Source organism: Cebus imitator, unplaced genomic scaffold (genome assembly GCF_001604975.1).
Source record: "Cebus imitator isolate Cc_AM_T3 unplaced genomic scaffold, Cebus_imitator-1.0 Scaffold61, whole genome shotgun sequence".
NCBI classification, from domain to species: domain Eukaryota; kingdom Metazoa; phylum Chordata; class Mammalia; order Primates; family Cebidae; genus Cebus; species Cebus imitator.
In genome coordinates, this window is record NW_016107376.1 from 3,397,545 (window position 1) to 3,413,675 (window position 16,131).

Sequence of the window (16,131 nt, forward strand, 5' to 3'; positions counted from 1 at the left end):
TTGTAGCCCAGGCTGGAGTGCAGTGGTGTCATCTCAGCTCACTGCAACCTCTGCCTCCCAGGTTCGAGCAATTCTCCTGCCTCAGCCTCCTGAGTAGCTGGGATTACAGGTGCCCGCCACCATGCCTGGCTAATTTTTGTACTTTTTAGTAAAGACAGGGTTTCACCATGTTGGCCAGGCTGGTTGTGGAACTCCTGACCTCAGGTGATCTGCCTGCCTCGGCCTCCCAAAGTGCTGGGATTACAGATGTGAGCCACCCTGCCCGGCCTCCTGTAGACTTTTAAAGGCAGACACATGCAGAACAGGAAGCACAGCCTTTAACAAATTGAGCAGTTTTCCGACTTGCCTTTCTATTCTGGGAGCATCAGTGCCATCTGGTGGACATTGCATTAAATTACTATTAATAGTTACCAAAGTCAGCTCTGTGTCAGAATCACCTGTGGAGTTACTTACATAAGACTTCCATTTCCCACCAAAACCCACTGAATCAGGATTTCCCAGGGAGGAACCATAGCATGCTGCCTTTTAAAATCTCCCACTGTAATGCCAGTGCTCTGCCTAGGGTTGAATACCCATATTTATTTCGGCATAAATAGAACTATAGAAAATTTGGATACTGCCTCTATTTTATCTACTTCTTGCTGAAGGTTTCAGCAATTCTTTGAAGAAATGGTGACTGATAGTGGCGTTTGTTTATGTAAAGCTCTGATGTCTTCCCTAAAAAACTCAGAATCTGACCTTGATTCAATATTGCAGGCATGATCCTCTCATTTTATGTGCAAGTAGATACTTAAAGAGAATAAGGGCTCACACCTGTAATTCCAACACTCTGGGATACAAAAATTAGCTGGCATAGTTGCACATGCCTGTAATCCCAGCTACTCGGGAGGCTGAGGCAGGAGAATCGCTTGGGCCTGGGAGGCGGAGGGTGCAGTGAGCCGAGATGCGCCACTGCACTCTAGCCTGGGCAACAGAACCAGACTCCATCTCAAAAAACAAGAGAGTAAGTAAGCGAAAAGTGGCTGCTGGCAAGCAGGTATCTGTTTCTAATTTTTCAGCTCTTTAATCACTTAAGGCTATGTAATCAAACTAGACAGAGAACTGTATCAGCTGGAAATCTAGATGGTTTTAAAAATATAACTATTTATAAAACTGATAAATGCTATTTTCAGAAGTATCAGAAAATAGACTAATTTTTCTAAAACCCTGGCCATTCTCATATATTCTTAACACTTTTCTTTGAACATATTTGCATATACACGTATATTGTTTACTATTCGATGGTGTGTTTTTCCACTTACCAATATATCATTAATATCTTATAACAATAAAACACTGGCGCATCATAGCGGATGTTTGGAGGGTATTCCATTGCACGAGTACAGCCTAATTTATTTAACGAAACCCCTCTACGTAGACGTTTAGGTCTCTTGAACTTTTCCCAACTACCAACAACACTTAATAAACCTTTTGGTAGTGCTGCCTTTATACAAAGAGTTACATTACTTGGTGAGAAATGGTGGTCACAGGACCAGCAGACACTGTATCTCAGTGATGCACAAAAGGCCCACAGAGAGAGACCCCAGTAAATGTGCAACACATCAGATTTAGAAACTAACCAGTTCTTAGACACTGAATTGAAATTTACAAACATTTCAAAAGGGAGGAAAAGAAACAATTTTAACAATACCATGACTTTATATTGGTAGGCTGTGTGTGTGTGCATGGTTTTCAATGGCTTGCAAACATACAACTCCATTTGATCCCCACAGTGACAATCCCATAAGGTGGAAAGAACAAGTATATCCTGGACTTTGCTGATAAAAGAAAACCGAGTCACTAAGAAAAGTGATTGCCATTTAATTCCATGCCACGTTAAGTTGAAATCTATAGCAAGATACATCAATTTTTTTACCCGTTGGTGATTACAGTATTTTCCTAGTTTTACATTTTCCTTTATAAATGTGGATATAATTTTATGTGTAATTGTTTTTTGATTTCTTTAACCCTTTATAAATGTTAAACATAAATGAAAAAATGTAAAACATTAGCATAAAACATAAAATCAATTTACAGAGGAAGCTCTTATTTTGCTAATATTTACATACTTAAAACTATTTGTAAGCTTTTTCACATTCTACATATGTACATGCATATTTTACATACATACAAAAGTTGAACTGTATACTTATTATAAAAGTATACAACTTTTGTATGTATACTCCTTAAGTATACAATTCAACTTCTGCATGTAAGTATGCATGTAAATATGTATGTAAAATGTAAACATGTAATATTTACATACAAACAATACACACAAACAATTTACATACAGAGGTAGCTCCTTATTTTGCTAATAGACAGACCATCCCCTGATTCGGGGATGTTTTAGTTTACGGTAAATACCATTGTTCACAGGGAAATTGTGTATCCCCTGCAGCTACAGAATATGAACATCTAGCACATGAAAGAATAACAGGAAACACAGGGAGAATCAAAGGAGATTCCAAAACTTCTGTTGACTGCACATACTAGTTTGTCAATATAAAAGAAGGTGTTGAAATTTGGAAGCAGATTAAAATGGAAGTAAAAAGTAGATGTGCATAGGAATAAAAATGTTGTACATACCTTGATATGTCTCTTACAGAAAAAATCCAGTGAGTGTCTTGGAAATAAGTCTGTGTTTTGATGACGTTGGGGTAGGGCTGAGGCAGGAAAGCCCCGTAATGTTTAAGTGTCATGAGAGCAGAGCTTTTTGCCTGTTTTGCTCATTTTTTAATAGCCCTAGTATTAAAAACAATACCTGCACGTGGCAGTGCCTTGATCAATATTTGCCAAATGAATGAACAGAAAGTGAGAGAAAACGGGGACCCATCTATCCCCTCAACATGGCACAGAGACATGCACTGTTCCACAGAAGTATTTGAAAATAAATCTAAGGGGGAAACGATAAACATTGAAGATGAAAACAGCATATTTTACTTCCTATGATCATTTTAATTACACGTTTCTTTAAAAAAAATAAATTTGCAGTAAGAACTTGAATAAAAAGTTCAAGTTTTTTGAGATAAAATTTATTTTATTGAGATAAAATTTACATGCCATACGATTCACCTCCTGAAACTACACAATTCAGTGGTTTTTAGTAGATTCACAGAGTTGTGTGGCCATTATCAGCACAGCTAATTTTGGGACACTTTCTTTACCCCCTAAAAGAAACGCTGTATCCGTTGGCAGTCCTTCCTTATTTTCCCGAACTCCCCACATCCAGAAATATTCCTTTGTAAAGCATTTGCATTCATTCTTTGCAGGGTTACTTCAAGAAGTACGTGCAGGTTCACCGTAAATTCTAAGAAGTTTCTATATGTGGTACTTTGTTAGTAGGCTAACATTTCTAGAAAAACGTTCAAATATGTGAAATATATAATTTGATACTTTTTTTTTTTTTTTTTTTTTTTCAATTTTAGGACACCAACATAGCTCCCTTCATGGCTTCCTCAAATCAAGTCTTCATCATATTTCATGCTGATTACGCACGGCATCCGTCTGCATTCCGATTAACGTGGGACAGCTAAGTGGGTAACAACTCAGGTTCATTCAGCATTTTCCCTCTGCAGCATGCTGGACAGGACTCTGCATTTTATACACCACCCCGCCTATGCCACGGAGAATAAGCTGAACTTTTACGGTTTTCACCAAACCATGGCTAGAATCAATATTTGTAGGCTGGGCGCAGTGGCTCACGCCTGTAATCTCAGCAGTTTGGGAGGCTGAAGTGGGTGGATCACCTGAGGTCAAGAGTTTGAGACTAGCCTGGCCAATATGGCAAAACCCTGTCTCTACTAAAAATACAAGAATTAGCCAGGCTTGGTGGTGGGAGCCTGTAATCCCAGCTATTCAAGAGGCTGAGGCAGGAGAATTGGTTGAACCCGGGAGGCAGAGGTTGCATTGAGCCGAGATCACACCACTGCACTTCAGCCAGGGTGACAGAGTGAGATTCCATCTCAAAAAAAAAAATCAATATTTGTACATTTTCTTGAACATAGAATATAGCTTCTTGAGTGTGCATTTCATTCTAATATTTCAAGCTGAAATTTAAAAAAACTTTGAAAAACTTGGAAATGATTATGGCATATGTGATGTACATTTTTAAAAGTTAATAATAATAGCCAGGGGCAGTGGCTCACACCTGTAATCCCAGCACTTTGGGAGGCCATGGCGGGAGGACTGCTTGAACCTAGGAGTTTGAGACCAGCCTGGGCAACAAAGTGAGACGTAAGTTCTACAAAAAAATCAAAAAATTAGCTGGGCATGGTGGCACAAACCTGTGGTTTCAGGTACACGGGAGGCTGAAGCAGGAGGATCACCTGAGCCCAGTAGGTAAAGGCTGCAGTGAAACCCTGTGAGCCACTGTACTCCAGCCTGGGCGACAGACTGAGACCCCGTCTCAAAAATGACAACAAGAACAACAAAAGTTAATGATAATATAGAAGTATAAATTTCATGTGAATGTTTAATTAGGGATAATAAACATTATGGAATTGTACACACTTATGCTGCATTAGTTTTTGACTTATTAAAACTCTGTCTTTCACTATGGGGCATATCTAAATTTTCTAGTTTAATTTTTACATTTTGGCAAAGAATTTAATATATATAGATGAGTCTTCCAGAGCATCAGTTCTAGAGCCAAGCTGCCTGAGTCTGAATTTTAGCTTCACTAGTTAAGTGCTTACTTAATCTCTTTGTGCTCAGTTTCATTTGTTTAAGGGGATTATTTTACCTGTGTTACAGGGTTGCAGTAATTAAGTATATATGTGTGAAGACGCAGAATAATACCTGGTACATATTAAGTAATCAGTAAGTGGTAGCTTCTATGTCCATTAGTAGTAGTATGACTCACCTTCATACCATACAGATGCACCTGCTTTTCCCACACTCCTCCAAAGCCAGGCCCTATGTTTACCTCTTGCCATGCCCCTATGTCAATCTCAGCTTCTCCCAAGGCCTTGTGTTGACTACAGAGAAATCTGCTGTAACCTCTGAATTCTCTATTTCCCTCCCATTTGTCTCAAACTTCTGTTTTTCCTGGCCACACTGAAGCTTTTCTTTATTTATCCCCAGGACCCTGTGCTCTCCTGGTTATCTGAGTATTCTCCACTCCCTTGTAGAATGGTGGCCCTCTTCACACAGCTCCACTAGGCAGTGCCCTAGAAGGAACTCAGTGTGGGGTCTCCAACCCCACATTTCCCTGCTATACTGCCCTAGTAGAGGTTCTCTGTGAGGATTCTGCCCCTGCAGAAGGCTTCTTCCTGGAAACCCAGGCTTCTCCATACCGCCTCTGAAATCTATGCAGAAGCTGCCAAGAATCTACCAGTCTCCTACTCTGTGTGCCTGCAGGTTTAACACTATGTGGAAGCTGCCAAGGCTTATGGCTTTCCTTCTCCAGAGTGGCATACCAAGTTGTACCTGGGCCCCTTTGAGCCACACCTGGAGAGGGAGTGACCAGGATGTGGGGAGCAGTGTCTTGAGGCTGTACAGGGAAGCAGGGCCCTGGACTTGGCCCATGAAATCATTCTTTCCTCCTAGACCTCCGGGCGTGATGGGAGGGGTTTCTGCAATGCCTATGAGGCCTTTTCTCCATTATCTTGGATATTAGCACTTTACTCCCTTTTAGTTACGCAAATATCTCTAGCAAGTGTATAATCCACAGCCTGCTTGAATTCCTCTCCTGAAAAGCTTTTTTTTTTCTCTGCCATATGGCCAGGCTGTAAAATTTTACACTCTGCTTTCCTTTTTAATATAAGTTCCAACTTGAAGTCATTTCTTGGCTCCCACATCTGAGCACGTGCTATTAGAAGCAGCCAGGCCAAATCATGAACACTTTGCTGCTTAGAATTTTTTTCCACCAGATACCCCAGGTTGCCACTTGTAAGTTCAAACTTCCACAGATTCCTAGGGCAGGAACAGAATGCAGCCAAGCTCTTTGCTAACGCATAGTATGTGTCACCTTTGCTCCAGTTCCCACTAAGTTCCTCATTACCATCCTAGACCTGGCAGCCTGGACTTCATTATTCCTATCACTTTCAGAATTTTAGTCACAACTTTAAACTGGCCTCTAAGAAGTTCCACATTTTCCCTCATCTTTCTGTCTTCTGAGTCCTTCAAACTCTTCCAACCTCTACCCATTGCCTTGTTCCAAAGTCGGTTCCACATTTGCAGATATTTTTATAACAAAACCCCATTCCTGGTACCAATTTTCTGCATTAGATCATTCTTGCATTGCTATAGAGAAATATATGAAACAGGATAATTTATAAAGAAAAGAGGTTTAATCTGCTCACAGTTCTCTAGGCTTTATAGGAAACATGGTGCTTGGCTTCTGGGGAGGCCTCGGGAAGCTTAGAATCATGAAAGATGGTGAAGAGGAAACAGGCAAATGACACGGTGAAAGAAGGAGCAAGACAGCGAGAGTAGGGGGCAGGTGCCACATACTTTTAAGTGACCATGTGAACTGAGAGCGAGAAGCCCAAGCCATTCATGAGGGATCCACCCCCAAGATCTAAACACCTTCCACCAGGCCCACCTGCAACACTGGGTATTACAACTCAACATGAGATTTGGGCAAGCACAAATATCCAAACTATATTATGTATTTACTCTCACGAGTACAGAGTTTCCGTAAGCACCACCACTGCCTATTCCTTAACACAATGTGTTAAGTTACAAATAAACAATATGGTTTGCCATTTAACAAGAAGTAGAAAGTTCAATAGCACATCCTTATCTCCAATGCTGCCAGACATGTAACTAAGGTAATTATTAGCTTCCTTTTCATAAGAAAATCCAATACTTTTATAAAATTTTTCACTGCCTCTCGAAAAGCAGAAGCCTTTACAAAGGAGATTTGCTTTATGTTAATTACGTAAAATTAAGGGTTATTAAGAACATGAGACCGAGTGAATGAAAGAAGCTGTGGAATGTATTACTTTATCTTATTCTAATACTCAGCTTGCAGAGAAATTATTTCAGGACAGAGTATGGAGCCACATAAATAAAATATTCTCACCTTAAAAATTCAGCTACTCAGGAGGCTGAGGCAGGAGAATCACTTGAACCCGGGAGGAAGAGGTTTCAGTGAGCTGACATTGCGCCACGCACTCTAGCCTGGGTGACAGAATGAGACTCCATCTGAAAAAAAAAAGAATTCCTCCTCCCTTTTTGTGTTATGGATAGATACATCAACTTTATAGATGACATTTCTATTGGAAAGGACAGTGAATGCAATGAATAACAAATCCAAGGGGTCTTGATAAGCTACAACAATGGGCCAACAGTAACAGATAAAATGTGACAGCTGTGAGATCTTCCTCTTTTATGTAAAAAATGAATTGCAAAGGTACAGAATACAGGGAAAGTTTAATGATAACATGAAATGACACAGTACTCTTCTGAAAGCAAGATTAACATGACGTAGCTGTCAAAAAAAATTGACGCTTTGATCATAGATTGCGTCATTAGAGTAACAGTATCATCTCCACTCAGAAGGGCATGCTTTCCTAGGAGGCATATTGGAATATCCGGGAGGTGTGTACATGAAATTGAGGAAAGGATAGTCAATGCTATTATGTAATTTTAAAATTAAAAATGCAGAAAAAAGAGACAAAATGAAGCTTTACAAAATCTTCCACACCAGGCATCCAGGAAATAAACACTGATTTTTTTTAGTGGGTAAGGGAATGGTCAGGTTTGGGAGGATGCCATTTTCATGTATAGCAAAGGGAAGTAGTTATAATCAGTTTTGAGTAATTCAAATGGAATGAGAAACAATAACATTATTATTGTAATAAATAACATTATTATACAACAATAATGTTAATTACCCACAGACTGTGTTAGCTCCAGGCTTCAGCAATATGTCTGTACTGAATAAAAGCAAGCAGCAGGCCAGGCCCCGTGGCTCACGCCTGTAATCCCAGCACTTTGGGAGGCTGAGGCGGGCAGATCACAAGGTCACAAGTTCAAGACCAGCCTGCTTAACATAGTGAAATCCCACCTCTACTAAAAATACAAAAGAAATGCAGCCGGGCTTGGTGTTGGGTGCCTGTAATCTCAGTTCCTCAGAGGCTAAGGCAGGAGAATCGCTTGAACCTGGGAGGTGCAAGTTGCAGTGAGCTGAGATTATGCCACTGCACTCAAGCTTGGGTGTCAGTGCAAGACTCTGTCTCAAAAAAAAAAAAACAAAAAAAACAAAAAACCCCCACAAAAAACCAGCTTCAGCTGTTTGGGGCTGCTCTCTTCTTTGGCCACTAGTGTCAGGCAGCCCCCTGGCTGCTCTTACACTGTATACGTGTGTCTGAGTACTCCTTTCATCCGTTGCTGGGCCAGGGTCTGCAGACGGCCCAGCATTGGGACTCTCGATTTCAGGTGTTATATGAATGTGGAGCTGGCAGGTGCAGTGTGCGGAGCTAAAACCAAAGTAATGGAGTTGCCTTAGTTGGCACTCACAATCCACCATTTCCCTTCACCAGCAAAGGTAGCCTGGCAATGACCTGCAGGTAGAACACTGGATTCTTGCCGGTAAGGAAATCCAACAATTAGCCCAGGGACCTAGGAGGAAAACAAGATACAAACAAGAGAGGAAAGAAAACACTGCAGCTATCTAGAAAAATCAGTTCATATCTTCACACTTGACCTCAAAAGAACAACCAAGAATCAATCACCAGAGAGAGGAAGAATCTTTCTTTTTTAGGGGAAAGACTAGATAAACACACATAAGAATGGACCCTTGAAGAAACATAATTTAGTGAACAGAAGAGAGGTTTAAAAACTATTATCCTCAGGGATACTTAAGAAGGGAGTATATTCATGAAACAAATTCAGGGTGTTATTACAGAGAAACAAGAGTTAGGCTGTAGTCCCATAGGGCTGGTGTCCTCATAAGAAGAGGAAGATACACCAAGCGGGTGACTGCACAGAGAAAATGCCCCGGGAGGACAGACACCAAGAGAAGACAGTCATCCACAAGCCAAGGGGAGAGGCCACAGGATAAATCAAATCTGCTAGCACCTTGATCTTGAACTTCCAGAATTGTGAGAAATTTCTGTTGCTTCAGTTATCTAGTTTGTGGTATATTGTTATGCCAGCCCTAGCCAACCAACACAGGTACTACTGTCTTCAGCCTACATAGTCAAGATTCACTGTTAGAAACTGATGGAACAAGGCTGGGCGTGGTGGCTTATGCCTGTAATCCCAGCACTTTAGGACGCCGAGGGCAGATCACCTGAGGTCAGGAGTTTGAGATCAGCCTGGCCAACATGGTGATACCCCATCTATACTAAAATACCAAAAATTAGCCGGGCTTGGTGGCACGTGCCTGGGGTTCCAGCTACTTGGGAGGCTGAGGCAGGGGAATCGCTTCAACCAGGGTGGCAGAGGCTGCAGTAAGCTGAGATTGCACCACTGCACTCCAGCCTGGCAACAGAGCAAGACTCTGTCACAACAACAACAAAAAAGAAATTGATGGAATAAGAAAAATTCTGATTTTTTTTTTTTTAAAAAAAGCACTTTTGCTTTAAAAGATATAATGATTCAAGAAGTAAATGTATTCGGAGATTACCAACTAATACATATAGATGAAATCAATGGATGCTAAAACTAGTGGGTAAAAATTAGATGAGGAATGGGACATAACCAAGCAGCACCTACCCCCAAGCATCATTTTTAATCATAAAGAAAAAAATAGTAACTTCATAGTGAAGAAACCTGGCAGATACCACCTTACCCAAGTGAACATCACCAATACTGGGGAAACCAATGTCATCTGTACCTTGATATGCACAGGAAAAGACACATCGTTTTAGTGGTGTTTCTTCAAAAAATCATATCCTGAAAGGGAACATCAGACAAACTCACTTTAAAGGATATTCCACACAATACCTGGTCTGTACTCTTCAATAATGTCTAGTTCAATAAATATGAAAGCCAAGGAACGGCTCTAGATCAAAGAAGACTAATGCAGAAATAACCTTTTCATCTGGAATGTTTTTTAAGCAAAAAAAAAAAAAAAAAAAAAAAAACAACAATTTGAGTGCAGATCTTTTTTTATACAACTGGTTCAGAATTATGATTCTATTATTTTACCACATCTTAAGGCTTTGATCCCTACTACAATCTACAATATATAAATGCATATGTGTGGTATCCTTCCATCATCAATGTAGGTGACAAAGGAGAAAAGTGCCTGCTGCCAATCTATTCCACAGCATGTAACTGTCTTTCAGAACAGGTTTTTGAGTGAGAGAAGCACAGGATATTGCTGGATGTCTGAGACTGTGTCAGGAAATAGGGAGGTAGAGGGCAGCAGTTTTGCTAGAATTCAAAATTTGATTGCTTTTGGAAGAGACAGTGGGAGATTCCTGGAAACCAGAACATAATGTTTCACAGATGTGAAAGTCACAACTGGGAAAGACACATGGCTTTAGTGGTGTTTTCAAATGACTTTTAAAATGGTAGGGTTTTACTTGTAGCTTCTAGCCCTGAGGGTAGTTCTCCTTGCTCAAGAGCAAAAGGGTCAGCGGTAAAAGCCAGCCTTAGAAACCAACAAGATATTAAAAAAGATTTCCAGCAGGGCACTGGGAAAACGCAGACCGCGCTGGAATCCCTACCTGGGGAGCTCTTAATAGATTGGGAGGCTGCGTGACCCACAGAATCCCTCAGAGACACAATGTGGAGACGGGACTCAGGGTAGCAACTTCTGGCCAGTGGAGCTGCAATTACAGAAGCGGAACATTTGTAGACAATTTACTTCCAGCTTTCGCAACACCCACCCTCAGTCACCACCCTCCCTTACGCAGTCGAGCCAAAAACTTACCCGCTTCCGCCCACAGCCCTGTGGGCCGCGACCCACCAACTGAGCATGCGCCAAACCCAGCACGCACGTACCAACTTCGACCCAATCAGAGTCCCAAGCCGCGGCGTGTTCGCCACGGAATTTAACTAGCCTCGGCGTGGGGCGGGGTCTCGAAGCCGAATAACAAACGTGATTGGCCATCCTCCTCCACATACTTTTAAGGGTGGAGTCTGGCCCGGGAGCCACGTCTAGCTAGCTGTTCTCCTAATTTGGGTAGGGTCGGGCGTGGAGCTGGCAGCGGCGCCGTGTGCGCCTGCGCGGGGCGGCGAGACAGGGCGTGTTCGCTGTTCGGTGCCGGTGTTGCCCGGACCCAGGGCATCTCCCGCCGCCGGAGTGCGTCCTGCCGAAGCTTGTGGTTGCACACCCACCCTCATAGGGGCTGCTCTCCGCGGTGAGTGTGTGGGGCGTTGCACTTGGGGTTGCTTCTCTGCGTGGCCGGAGCGCGGCTGGATCCTTCCCACTCCCCTGCCCCGCTCCATCCTCCTCCCGCGCCCGGACCAGCCCCGGGGACGCCCTCGGACGCCCACCCTTTCCAACCCTGGGGAAGCCCCAGAGTGGCAGCGAAGGCCTCTTTCCGCCCCTGGCCTTGCTGCCATCGCCCACGTGCTTTGTTGTTGTCGTTTGCTGCAGACCATGTCCAAGTCTCTGAAGAAGTTGGTGGAGGAGAGCCGGGAGAAGAACCAGCCCGAAGTGGACATGAGTGACCGGGGCATCTCCAACATGCTGGATGTCAACGGCCTGTGTGAGTTCCCGGGCAGGACCCTCCCGTGGATGAGCTGCAAGGGTTTCTAAGTTTGCCAAGTCACTGTTGGTCCTGCTGTGAGCGATAATAATGGTTTAGACCCCAGCCCCTGCTTGTAAGCATCACTTGTCAGGGGCTTTGCGCATAGGGTTTGCAGGTGTATTTGTTTCTTTCCACCTGGAAAGCGATCCTGAGAGTCCACAATGAGAATTACACAGACAGCTGTGTCTCATCGGTTGTCTCTGCTTTATGGCATTGGAGTGGGTTTTCCACAGTTAGTTTAATAGCCACTTTATTTTTTAATTGAGAATTAATTTTGAGTCTTTCCGTCTCCCAATACAGTCTGTCCATGAACAGTTGACACACAAGAGTTCCGTGATTAATAAGCATTCTTGTGCTTGGAGCATTCTTGAATCTTTACTTTCTTTTAGAGTGCTTATTCTCCTAACTTGGCTCAGGCTTTTGTTACTTCCTCATGCTGTGGTGAAATCCTCCTAACTTTCCTTGTTACCTTCAGTTTCTCTGCGCGGTTTAATCACTGGATCACTTTCAGTGTTACTTTCCTGTAAACTGTCCCCCCACCGGTCTATGGTATTATCCTCTCCCTTAAAATCAGGGATTGCAAATTCGCATGTCTTCAAGTGAGGACAGTCATGAACTCTGTGGTATGTATGCCACCTGAAGGGGCCAGCTGCTGCACCTGCTTCTCAGACACGTGTCACCATAGGAATGTTGGCCCAGTGTGCTAGATTATTTTCTTAAAGGAGCCAAGATTCTATACTTTTTTATATTTTTATTTTTTAGTTTTTGAGACAGAGTCTCATTTTATCACCCAGGGTGGAGCGCAGTGGTGCGATCTCGGCTCACTGCAACCTGTGCCTCCCAGGTTCAAGCAATTCTCCTGCCTCAGCCTCTGGAGTAGCTGGGATTACAGGCACACGCCACCATACCTGGCTACTTTTTTTGTATTTTGAGTAGAGATGGGGTTTTGCCATTTTGGCCAGGCTGGTCTCAAACTCCTGACTGCTGTAACTCCTTGTGATCCACCCCCCTTGGCCTCCCAAATTGCTGGGATTATAGGCGTGAGCCACTGCACCTGGCCTGATTCTATATTTTTATATGAAATTTGCTAATTTTTAGATGTTGGCTATTCCAACATTTGAAAAATCTGTGATGAGTGAAATAAAGCACTTCTTCAGGCTGACATGGCTTTGGTTTAAACTCTGTCCACATTTCTCCAGGTTTGTTGGGGTGGTGTACAAGGCCTTTCTGAATCTGAACACAACCTTATCCTTCCATGCAGTTGGCATTCCAGCCATTTGGAACCTACTGCCCTTCCTGGACCAGAGCGTACTTTTTCGGCTCTTGGTGCCTTTACGAATTCTGTTTTCTCTCTTTCTCACTCTTTTGCACCTGAAATCCTTTTACTTCTGAGAGTCTGGTAGACATCACCACCTGTGTAAAACCTTCTCTGTTTGCACCAGGCTAACATAGCCACTCCCTCTTCTGTGAAGGTGGATGTGTGCCTTGCTTTGTGACTCCTGTTACATAGGATTGTAATGATTTTTTTTCTTTTGAGACATTCTAGCTTTGTCACCAGGCTGGAGTGCAGTGGTGTGATCCCGGCTCACTGCAACATTGACCTCCTGGGTTCAAGCGATTCTCCTGCCTCAGCCTCCTGAGTAGCTGGGACTACAGGTGTGCGCCACCACACCAGCTAGTTTTTGTATTTTTAGTAGAGACAGGGTTTCATCATGTTGGCTAGGATGGTCTCTATCTCTTGACCTTGTGATCTGCCTGCCTTGGCCTCCCAAAGTGAGTCACTGGGCCCTGCCATGATTTTTTTTTTTTTAATCCAGAAGTCTCTCTTCTCCACTGGGACATTGGGAAGACAAAAGCTGTACAATATTCATGTTTTTACAATAGTGTCTGGAGCACAGTAGATGCTCAGAAATAGTTGAGGAATGAAGAAAATGAAAGAATGATGGGTTAGGCCCATGAATGTGTGAGATCAGGTCCAGGCCGTGACAAGTGAGAAGAAGGGAGGTGTTCAGGAGACCCTTAAGGTGACGGATACCCAGTTAGGCATGGAGAGAACGGCAGAGTCAAGTTTACTGTGAATCCATGGTTTTGATGGGGACAGAGATCGGAGTTGATGCTATTGCCACGTCTTGGCAGAAGGAAAAGGGAGGAAACGTAGTTGATTTGCGTTTTGTAGCCTTAATGAAAATACGTGCCATTCAACTTTGTTTGTGTACTCTTTAACCTCTCAGCCTTGGCGTGTGTTGGTCTCTTGCGTTCCATAAGGGTCCTTGCTGTCAGCAACGGAGCAGATGTCTCTGGAACTGAGGATCTGGGTGTGACCCTTGCTGCCCCTGCCTGGCGCTGCCGTGATCATGGTCATTACTGAGGGCACTGTTGATAGGAGGAGAAAGAAGGGGATGCCTGGCACAGTGCGAGTCTTGGCCCCACGGCTCTGCTCCCACCAGCACCCCCTCTCCCGGTAAGAAGAGAGAGGCTGCTTTCAGCAGAGGAGCTTTATACCCTTCGGCTTTTGAAGAGACTTTATGTAATATTTATAAAAGGGGAGAATGGCTTAGCTATTTCGGTTCAGCTCTGTTATCTCTTTGAAGCCTTGGCTTTTATTAAGGAAGAAAAGATAGACACTTGCTTCCTGAAAAAACATGTTTCTGGTATAACATTAGGTGGTGAAAAGCGAGATCATTCTAAAATTTTCCTAAAGAAGTAGCTAACGAAGAATAACAGTATATTTTTTGGGAAGTTGGGCGGAAGTGAATTTGATTTCCAGATTCCACCTTCTCTGGCTTCTGTAGCATTGACCCAAGGCAGCTCTCTGCAAACTCCCTGACTGCGGGACTCCTTGGAGGCTAGAGAGTTCCAGAATCCTCTTCGGAGCCTCCACCAGGACTCAGTTCTCAGGAGTGCATACACAGTGTCACCGTGCTTAATATGGGCAAGTATTAAAATATTTCACATGGCTATGTTAGTATAAGAATTTTTGTTTTCTGCAAACAGGGTCTTGCTGTGACACCCAGGCTGGAGTGCAGTGGTGCAATCACGGCTCACTGCAGCCTCTACCTCCCAGGCTCAAGTGATCCTCCCACCTCAGCCTCCCGAGTAGCTGGGACTATAGGTACACACCACCATGCCTGGCTAATGGTTCCCCTCGCCCTGTACAGATGGGGTATTGCTACACTGCCCAGGTTGGCCTCAAACTCCTGGGCTCAGGGCATCCTCCCATCTTGACCACCTAAAGTGCTGGCATTACAGATGTGAGCCACCACACCCAACCTCCATGTTCCTTTACTGACAAAATTTTAGCTGTAACCAGGAAGTTTCATATATTAGTATCCAGAATAATCCTGAGGAACACTTAACTTGCACGTACAGAAAATGGTTTTCTTACATCTCAGGCTTTCCCTTCATTATTCTTTCGTTAATTTCTCAAAAGGTGAGAATTAAGCTTTGAAGATAACAGGAAGGTTTTGAACTATTAAGCATGTGAGATGCCTGTCTTTCTTATCGGGTTAGTTGTATCTTATAACGCAGCACTTCCTTAGAGAAATTACCTTTGAAACATGTTTTGAGTCGTTTGGGTACCAAGAGCTTTCTGTTGAGGAAATTTCTTTGGCTGGAGACAGATAACAGGCCGGTTCTATAGTTTTCTAGCAGCCCAGCAGATTCTAGAAATGCTCAGTTCTGACCATGAGAGGCAGAGGGGTACAGAGCATATGAGGGGAACTTGGATTTGGATAGATGTGGGTTCAAATTCTGCTACTTAGTACTGTGTAACATTAGAGAAGCTACTTAACCTCTCTGAGCCTCAAGTTCCTTATCAAATGGTACCCTAAGTAACCATTTCATAGGATTGGTTTAATGGTTCACCTTAAATGAAATAATACATTTTAAATGTTAGTTAGTAACTAGTTAGTGTTAGATGCAATAATACACATTAAATGTTAACTATTAATGTGAATATCCAGATATAGGCCCCTATGCTTCAGACATACCCAGTTCCAACATAGTCAGTGGCTTGAACCAAGATTTTCGCTTGGATAATTAGACTGGATAGGGCATTTGTATCAGGTGTTGGAATTTTTTCTGTGACTTATTAGAACCCGTAATGTTTGGCGCTTTTGCCTAGTGTTCTAATTGATTTAGTTAGCTGTTTATTTAAAATTTATCCTAATTTATTTTCCATCATTGTGTTTTAACATGGCATGCAGTTTGCACATGCATTCTCCTTAAAGCTTCCAAGAAGACAAGTGTGGGCAATAGAGCAAGACTCCAGCTCTACAAAAGATCAAAAAATCCGCTGAGGGGGTATGCAAGCCTGTGTTCCCAGCTGTCAGGAAGCTGTGATGGGAGGATTGCTTAGGGCCAGGAGTTTGAGTCTGCTGTGAGCTGTCATCGTGTCACTGGGTGACAGGCAACCCACAGAATAAGACCTTGTCTC

The 16,131-nt window shown here is 43.0% G+C and overlaps 2 protein-coding genes and 1 long non-coding RNA gene across 5 annotated transcripts in view; 2 read left to right on the top strand and 1 right to left on the bottom strand.

Moving 5' to 3' along the window:
- Positions 1-4,554, top strand: part of CUBN (cubilin) — a 305,685-nt gene extending 301,131 nt beyond the window's left edge. Inside the window, exon 67 of one of the 2 annotated variants that reach the window (XM_037739008.1) lies at positions 3,468-4,006. In XM_037739008.1, the coding sequence (XP_037594936.1) occupies positions 3,468-3,575 (108 nt within the window). In that variant the 3' untranslated portion in view covers positions 3,576-4,006. Of the gene's footprint in view, positions 1-3,467 lie in introns of both variants that reach the window. The other variant, XM_017529781.2, reaches the window with a different exon arrangement.
- Positions 1-10,948, bottom strand: part of LOC108305192 — a 15,582-nt gene extending 4,634 nt beyond the window's left edge. The window contains exons 1-2 of the long non-coding RNA XR_005200470.1: positions 10,874-10,948; positions 9,785-9,888 (exon numbers count right to left, since the gene is read on the bottom strand). This is a non-coding gene — a long non-coding RNA (uncharacterized LOC108305192). The remainder of the gene's footprint in view (positions 1-9,784; positions 9,889-10,873) is intronic.
- Positions 10,949-11,066: 118 nt separating this feature from the next.
- Positions 11,067-16,131, top strand: part of RSU1 (Ras suppressor protein 1) — a 229,195-nt gene continuing 224,130 nt past the window's right edge. Inside the window, exons 1-2 of one of the 2 annotated variants that reach the window (XM_017529783.2) lie at positions 11,067-11,303; positions 11,543-11,654. In XM_017529783.2, coding sequence (XP_017385272.1) covers positions 11,546-11,654 — 109 coding nt within the window. In that variant the 5' untranslated portion in view covers positions 11,067-11,303; positions 11,543-11,545. The remainder of the gene's footprint in view (positions 11,304-11,542; positions 11,655-16,131) is intronic. The other variant, XM_017529782.2, reaches the window with a different exon arrangement.